Genomic DNA, 9013 nt, shown 5'->3' with positions numbered 1-9013 from the left:
ACTGCAGTATGACCTTTTATATTATTAATGCTGATGATCATTGTCGTCACATTATTTAACAATTAAAGAGGCCTAAGCCGTGTAAAATTACACAGTGATAAAACACGACGGGCATTGGAGAACTCAAGGCAGGCGAGTGCTTTCTACATTTCTCAAGTGTTCTCAAATGCCCGGTGTGTTTTATCACAGTGTACTTTTACATGGCTTAGGCTTGATCATTTGCTTTATGATATAGAAGTAATGTGGCGAAAAACATTAAAACACGCTTTTTCTATGTTTTGTACTCTGATAAAAGATCGGTTTTCGACCAATCAGAGCGTGCGCAGGTATAAAAACTGATAATCGAGCCAAGTTGAGCCCCTCTAGTACAGGTGACAAAGCGCCAAACTGAGTGCCCATGTTATGGTAGTGTCTGTATCATACAGGGGGAGATTCTATGAATTCTGATTTATCTGATGACCGTATTGTTTAAGTGTCTCTGAGGAGGGGTGTGACTGTATTTGATGTGGTTCAATTTTAACTTTGGTTTAATTTTGTATTTTACATTGTTCTGGTGTATTCACGATAATATTATGACTACCGTAATGCAGGTCAAAGAAAGTAAAATATCAAATTTTACGAAGGCTAGAATTGAACGAAGTTAATAGAGGGGTATGGTTATGAGATCCAAATTTTAAAGTTCTTTGTTGTTTGTTTTTGCTCGCTTTTTTGGCCTTGACCTTGCACAAAACACAATAATTTTTTACTACTGACCGAGGAACTGACCAATAGAAACGATTTTGCTGCGTAATTCATGTATGGTGTATGAGCGGAAAACAAAAGATTGTGCGCGCGCGGTCGTGGACCTTCCAATGTAAATCTTGGCATTTTTGCTTGCTCCTTTGATGTTTTCCGGGCTTCATAACCATTCCCCTCTATTAACTGTGAATTGAACCAAAACATATACATTCAAAATAGACCTGTTAATATTTTTCGAGAATCTGCAAGCCTCTTCACGTAAAGTTTGTTTGATCTGCAGGGGTATGCACCGGGACTTGTTGGTGTTTCACATGGAGCACTGCAGTTTATGGCATATGAGGAACTAAAGCAGGGCTACAGCCAGTACTTTGGAACACCAATCAATAAGAAACTGTAAATAAATGTCATTGTTTGAATATGCATTTGAAACCTTAAGACTAAGATTGAAGCAAAGGTACTTGAACAAAACATGCAAGCAGACATTCAAACACACTATTAAAATAAGTCTGCAGTGCTTACAAGTGTGGATTACAAGCTAACTACTTGAAAGGAGAACAAACTGAATTATCTTGAAAAAAAAAATGGAAGACACCAAGCCTTTAAGGCTAGTATAAGTGTTAATAAATGGCCTGTAGTGGATTTCAAAAATAACCCTTAACTCTCTACTCAGAACTTAGCATATACATGTAGGTCAGTGATACTAGAAGCTGTGAATATGATATGTTTTAGGGAATAGCATTTAAATGTAATTCTGTTCATTTAGAGGCTGAAATAATGCATCTAGAACGTGACTCAATTATTACCTTTTTCCTAGAACTCCACAGAATATCTCATAATTGCGTCATTGTCAAAAATCTTTGCCGCCACTGCAACGTATCCCTATCAAGTGGTCAGGTCAAGGCTTCAGGTAAGGACTGATCAGGCATTGTTTGATGTCATTCAAAATGGCGCATCACTTCCCATGTAAAGCTTTTTAGACCAGAGGGCGTTTCAAGAGTAGTGGGTCATGGAATATATTGTATGGCTTTGTAGGACTGGTAACCAGTCTAGAGGAGGTTACCAAGGGAGGCACGGTATTCCAGAATGTGTGGTGTTCAACTGTTGAACGAAACTATTCACACTATTTTTTGCCGTCAGAGTATCTTTTAGGGTACACTCTCGAGAAGAAATAAAAACAGAAAGTAACAAGAAAAATATTGTTATTTCCGATTTTCCGTGTTAAATGGTATCTTTTGGGGGTCGAATAAAGTTCGAGCCACGCGTCTTTGGAAGAACAGACCTTATTTTAGAGAACAGATTCAAAAGAGAGCGGTGTTTGCTGAGAGGAGGGCTCTATATTAAGTCACGATACCTGAACTGAACTATTGCAATTGTCAATTTTCTAATTTTAAGAATCATTACACAATGGCCTAGTACAAAGGAGCAGTGAACATACGAAAAACGTTCAGGTGAGAGTCGAGTCGAGATCTCTTACGCAGCGAGAAACAATGAAATTAAATAGTAAATGGTTATTGTGTTCGACTTAAGCTAACAGTGGATGTCTGTTGACTGTCTTTAAGTTGTACTCTCCTCTAACAAATTGATTGTTGAGCAGTGTGGCTATGGACATCTTCAGTAGAACAACAAGGGAAGGAGACTCCTTTCTTGCCCCTCACGCCTGAAAAGATATAAGGCCCAGAGGGCTGAAAGTTCTTCCCCCTCCCCCCTCTCCCCTCTCCCCCGTTATCGGAGCCACAAAGGGTCCATCCTTACTTCGGGGCCTAAGCGGGCAAGAGAGGTCCATCTTAACTTCGCTTTTCCATCGATCACGTCGTCTGTGTTAATAGATCAGTAGTACGTACATGTAGTTAATGAAATTTTCGGCGCTATCAGATGCGGCTTGAGTTAAAAGTTCCTGAATTTCCAAATCCAGGCAAATGGTACGCAAATGTCCTACCAAAGTGTCTGGAAATTCCGAGAACTGTTAAATTTTCGAAAGCGAACCAGCAGTCAACTAAGAAATTCGAAAAAAAATTATGCGTGCAAAATAAAATGGAACGGAAATCCACGGGGAGAAACTCGACAAAATTTGGGCATACCAAACTCTGGAAGTTATGAAAAATGCTGTTCCACTCGGGAATTGCCGGTCTGGAAATTTGAACCGAAATTTTGGATGTAGCGGAAAGCACGCTCCATTAAAAGGCATTTATACAACCGACACTCTCCGGGGGGTACTCCCTTACATGAGCTATATAGGTATGTGCAGCCCCAAAGGGTATGGTTTGTGAGCCGTTTTGGTCATAAGTAAGTATCGATTTAAGCTGATTTCGGCCATTTTGGTCATAAACAGGGTATGGTTTTTGCGCTTTAGCCTTGATATGGGTATGTTTTTAAGAAGAAGCCTGCACTTTTTCATCATTATCGAAAAGAAAATTAGCAAAAGCCCTTCACAAATTATGTTTACAGTAATTTAACATTGGTCTGAACTAGGGAACTGAAACAGGTCTGAAACAGCGTTTTAAGTTAGAATAGGGTTTCGAATTTTTGGTCAGGTCATAAATAGGGTAGTGAATATTGCAGAATTTGAGTCATAAATAGGGTACGGGGTTTAGGAAGTGGGCCACACACCCCCACCCAATTTTTCTGGGAGTACCCCCCCCGGGGGGGGCAGACACTTTTAGAAGTAGAGAATTATTAGAATTACTCGTCAGAATCAGCAGAGGGACGCTTATTCAAACCCAGCAGGTGTCTTAAGCTTGTCTGGGTAATGCGAGGCGTGTCACTGTAGTTATATTATTGTCGTCTTAACGTGACATCTTCCTTCGTGTTCCATTTCAAAATTATAGATACGAAGGGGTGAAAGGATTTTACAAGGGACTGGTTCCTAATGTTCTGAGGTAAGATGAATTTTAGACATATACAATAATCCCAAATTACCACAAAGTCTGAGAACATGCATTCTTGTTTGCGTCTCCCCGCGTTGTTGTCAAATCCCAGTAATAGGGACCAGGATTGCAGTTTGGGTCATTCTTGCTGGCGTGACGGTATCACAGTACAGCATGCATGGTAGGCTTTTGTAGAACACAGTGGAATAGATAATGTATCTACTTTACTCGGGTGTCCGTATTAAGCGGGTTCTCATAACAGACTTAGCGAACACATGTTTTGTCGATGTGTAAATAAATCATAACTTTATTTCTCAGTGCCGATGTATTTAGCTTAACAGAGCTAGTTGAGGACGCTCTAAATTACAATTTATTGTAACAGAAAAAATGGCAACAAGTATTGAGTATAAGCCTATCTTATCTAAAATTATATACATAAAAATTTACTGAATTAAAATCTACTTCCAAAATATCTATTTAGTTTATGTAACTGAAGAACAAATATACAAATGTCTCGCACTCAATTTAAAGTCAAGTGCAAGAGCGTCAATACTCATTTATTATAGTAAGTTTAGTGAAATTAAAAGCTTTCATTTTCTAACAGATTAGAATTGGTGCATAATATATAATATCTGCAGTACTCAGATAACCAGTGTTTGTAAAACGCGGTCAACTTTGTATATGAACTTGTCACTTGAGATACAGAAAAATGTCCGTTGTCGCTATTAAGCGGTCTCTTTATCTTATCTCCTTATCTCCTTGTCATTATTATTGAGAGCAGCGGAAAAAAAAAAAGAAATTAAAAACTTAGTTGAGTTTTGACTGAGCTTCAGAGTTCGCGTGTTTTTTAAAGGCGCAATAATTCAACGACTCTTTCACTTGACGTGGTTAACAATGTTTGAAACAAAGACACCAGTGAAAGAAAAAGCAAAAATAATTAAATGTCACAAGCAAACACAGACAACAAAGCAGCAAGATGGAAAAGGAAATAAAAACAAAACAAACAAGGGAAAGAAGCAAACATTAAAACAAGATAACAAGCATGCAAATTAGGAAACAGACATCAAAACAAGCAAAGGAACAAACAAGCAAAGTAACAAACATAAACAAACAAACAAACAAACAAACAAACACGAAAACTAGGAAAAACGAAAAAAAGATATTACCAACAACCAAGCCAACTCGAAACTAAATTCTGAAGTCAATAAACAATCAAAGCAGCAACTAGCAACTGTCTGTCCTTATCATTAATAATTTTTTGTTTTAGTTTTTCAGGGTGACTCCAGCTTGTGCCCTTACCTTTATGGTGTACGAAAACGTAATTCACGCTCTAATGCCGTCCAGTTAGCATCGAGGGAATTAATAGTGAAATAGAAAATGCCAGAGCAGTCTGAACGATTTTCTTTATACTTCAAATGTTCTAACTGGACTCTTGGTTTGAGGAAAAGGATTTGGTTGGGTTAGTTAGTGGCCATTGTTCAGGAAAAATCTAGAAATGGGTGCATACTTTTTTTTTTACCGCAGTTTTAATATTAAAGAACAGCTACAAATGATAAGAAAAGAGGTGAAAAACTCTCAAGAGACATTGTAATGGAGGTGGAATTTCGTCCGGTTTGATGTAACAACAAGCCTTACTGCTTGATGCATGTTCTTATTGGTCGTTCGTTGGTTACATGGTTGATTAACAACTTGAGTCTGGTATGGTCGACTCAGGCTGAATATTATCAATTTTGACATGAAACGATCTTTGGAATGTCTCTAAATTAGTATTATTAGTAAAGTGTTGTACATGATATATTTCATTCCGCGCGACATCACTCGAGTGAGTGTAGAGTCACATGTACTATAGTACTACAGTTGTATAGCAAGGATAGAATTGGAAATAAAAAGGAAAATCCATTAAAAAAAAAAAAAAATTCCTGCGCAGCTTGCACTCTCCCCTTCTAAAACGGAAGAATGATGGAGAACAAACAAAAAATCCAGCTGTAAAGAAGATATTTTGACCGAAAATTGTTAACCCTGTGCCCCTCATCTCCCATGATTTCCACAACATGAAACAATCTGTGTAGAAATACTTGTACGCCGTGAGCGACGGTCGAACTGAGTCTTCAAAGGTCCAGCATTGAGGCATCATCCCACAATATAACATTGCCTTTAATAAACCTTTTCCGCTTGGGCGGTTTGTTTTCCCATAACAGACCACGTAATATTCTCTAGAGAATTGTTCTTTCATCCATGTAGAAAATTACTTATTCACACACACGGAACAATTTAAAAATTTGAAAGGAAGAATTATGAAGACTATCATCACATGGTCTGAAATGGGGCAACAAACCGCCTAGTCGAAAAAGGTCTAATGCTAGGCAAATTCCTTCGCTAGATCCATTTGCTTGTTTTTCTTGTACCCAGGCCTGTTAGTAATCGAAAAGAAAGTAAACATAACAGCTGTCACTCAATGTCTAGGTTTTACAGTAACGTCATTTGAAACTGGATTAGTCAGTACTGCAGTAACGGGCGGGACAATGCCCTGGCTGAAACAACTTGTAGATGTAGTAGGAGCTGCAGTTCTTTACTTGAATGGGGAAGAATATGTCACAACAGGGAGACTTATTAATACAGACGTTTCTTGTGACTTTACCCTCAGCCACTGTAGGATGACCACCACTCAACCAGATAGGATAGGCTGTATCACAACGGAACGTCTGTGGACATGTGGTCACCATTTTTGTGCCTGCAGCTCCTTGGAAACGATACCAGCCATTGAGGGTGTTGTCACATTTGCCGTCACCTAGTGTTTCGTAGTCATATCGTCTTTTTGCATCGGTCAGATTTTGGTAATTTTGCCAGTGACATCCATCAACTAAAGAAAATACAAAAATGTGTAAATAAATATGTGATAAACGCAGAAAGACATTTGAACAAGTACGAAAAAAGTAAATCAATGAAATACGTAATTGAGAATTGATTCATGCTTTAGCGTGCATCATAGAGTTGCTCGATGCGCAGTCGAGAGAACCTCTAGCGTCTTTAATGCTCTCCGATTTTTCGTTTGGCGCATAAAAGTACATAAAATAACTAAATTTCCATTGCTGTAAATGACGTGAAATAGGAAGAGGTGTACTAATAGAACATCGTATTCTCGGTATTGGACTGGAACTGCAACCATTAAAAAATTGTGCTGGAAAATAATCATAACCGTAATATCTACAGAATGAGTGTCGGCACCCCCATTCCCCCTTTAAATGTTGGAAAATGGTGTAATGCAGACTTGTGTTGGACTTAAGTGTTATGTCAACATTACACAGGGGTAGGGAGGGGCAGAATGCGAAAAGAATGACGATTTCTAACGCTTGTGACCATGGTTGTAGCTTAGAATGGAGGCTCGTATGGGCAAATATCATCAAAAGGAGATTAAAGTCATTTGCATTTGAAAATACTCCACGCATTAGCCGCAGTCACAAGCTACAATCATGGACAAAAGTCTTGGGACAAATTGGCTCTTTTGGCGCTTTTGCTCACACGCCAGAGGCGAATACAACTTCACCTGCCTAACCTCGCCCCCCACCTCCCATACAATGTTGAAAACTAGTACCTCCAATTTCACCCGATTTTCAACATTGTGTTGAGTGGGGAGGGGGGGTAGCAACGCGCTTTTAAAGGATATAGCAGCGTTTTGTTTTTGTTTTTGTTTTTTTGTCAAACGTCAGTTCTAAAACACAGATAATTCGTTATATTACATAAGTGCCCCAAGGACTTTTGCCCACGATTGTAGTTCCAGTCCAACAGCGAGAATACGAAAATGAGGTGTGTCTTACACATAATGGGGGATGGAGCGGATAGCAACTCCTTACGGACAGGTTGTAACTAAGTTTAAGCAACGTAAAGATACTCATGTTATGAACCAAATTATATTGTACCTTCACAGGTTGCACCGTTCTTTACGAATCCATCTTTACACTGGCAATAGTACCATCCATGCGTATTACTGCACGTAGAGTTAGCAACGGCGTCACATGGGTTGCTCTGTGCATCACACTCATCGATATCTGGGAGATAGAATGTGATTTAATAGTTATATTTTTATGATATCTTCTTGCGTTTCCACCCCAAGGGTTTGTGAAACCGACTCTGTGTGTTAAGCATTGTGAGTCATGCTGTGCTTTATTTTCCTCTCTCGTACCGGCCTGACCGTAGTGCAAGGGAGGAGTGGGTGTACAGAAGCACCTTCTGGGTTTTCGTTGTAGTAAGACATGGAAAGTTCATTTTACGTATAATGAGATCTCTTGGTTTGCTTAAAATTCGTACAAGATAAGTTGTTGTTTTTTTTTTTCTGTTGTTATGACGTCATATGACGTCATTTAGCCGGCCATGTTGGATCCACTAACTTGGATTTCAAAATTATTTTCTCAGAAATAACACAAAAACTGCGGGGACAAACATGACAATAAAACGCATGTTAGAAAACAAAATTCATTCAACTTGGCGTTTCGTATGTTTCGACATACATCTTCAGAAGTGACCGTTTAGAATAGGAGTAACCACTGAATTTTAGATAAGTAATTGACAATAACAATGACAGAAGCTGGGAAAACTTTGCATATTAAAAGATGCAAACTAATAACGACAAAGCGTTTCGCTGCTAACATTATCATTTAGGGAAGGTTTCAGCTCTCTAATTAGTAGAGTCTCCTTTATCTTGGAATGTGTATCTGACAGATCTTTTGCTAATATCTCAAAGTGGTCCCATTTTACGTTGTGACCAGTTGACGTGACGTGATTGCGGATGCGGAAACAACGAAAAGTGAGCGTGCGGATGAGGTTTACTTTGTATTTCCTAGGTGTGAAGGAGTCCCATTTTCTGTACAGGCCGGTAAAGGTCTTCTTTCGGTGAGTAGATGTTGACAAAGTATGACTGCGGCGTTTGATGAGGATATCCAGGAAATAGATTGTACTGTTCTCTTCAAATTCAACGACGAATTTGATATTTGCGTGACGGCAGTTATAGTAGTGTAGAAACTGAGTTGCTATGTTTTACTGTAGAACAAGGTGAAGGTATCGTCAACGTATCGAAACGGGATGTAAGGGCGAGCGTTGTTGTTAAAAACCCTTTTCTCTTCAAAATGACACATTAAAATATTGGCTAAAACAGGAAAGCCCGTTGCCACACCGTCAATTTGGCGTTTTATTGTCATGTTTGTCACCGGAGTTTTTAGGTTATTTCTTATTAAGCTAAGATGGCCAAAGAAAAGGAGTATTGTCTCAGAAGGTCGGTATAAAATCGTACGTTGTGGGAAAATTAGTCCAAAATAATAATGATAGTGAAATGATACTAATTCTGCAATGTTGTCGAAGAAAACAAGAGAAAAGGAATTCTGTTATAGACGACCCAACAGACCATTTCAGAATTACTA

General features: G+C 38.7%; 1 protein-coding gene and 1 long non-coding RNA gene across 2 annotated transcripts in view; one reads left to right on the top strand and one right to left on the bottom strand.

Annotated features, from left to right (window-relative positions):
• The first annotated feature begins 3385 nt into the window (after nt 1-3385).
• Nucleotides 3386-4987, top strand: LOC149104543 (uncharacterized). The gene is made up of 2 exons (XR_016201296.1): nt 3386-3614; nt 4878-4987. It is a non-coding gene; the product is annotated as an uncharacterized LOC149104543 (long non-coding RNA).
• A 62-nt stretch (nt 4988-5049) lies between these two features.
• LOC149104541 (uromodulin-like) overlaps nt 5050-9013 on the bottom strand; it is an 8437-nt gene continuing 4473 nt past the window's right edge. The window contains exons 4-5 of the mRNA XM_089271053.1: nt 7520-7648; nt 5050-6462 (exon numbers count right to left, since the gene is read on the bottom strand). Coding sequence (XP_089127179.1) covers nt 6095-6462; nt 7520-7648 — 497 coding nt within the window. The 3' untranslated portion in view covers nt 5050-6094. The remainder of the gene's footprint in view (nt 6463-7519; nt 7649-9013) is intronic.

Source organism: Orbicella faveolata, unplaced genomic scaffold (assembly GCF_042242905.1).
Source record: "Orbicella faveolata isolate gen_17 unplaced genomic scaffold, um_ofav_v1 contig_34, whole genome shotgun sequence".
NCBI classification, from domain to species: domain Eukaryota; kingdom Metazoa; phylum Cnidaria; class Anthozoa; order Scleractinia; family Merulinidae; genus Orbicella; species Orbicella faveolata.
This window is presented reverse-complemented; position numbering and strand designations above follow the sequence as displayed.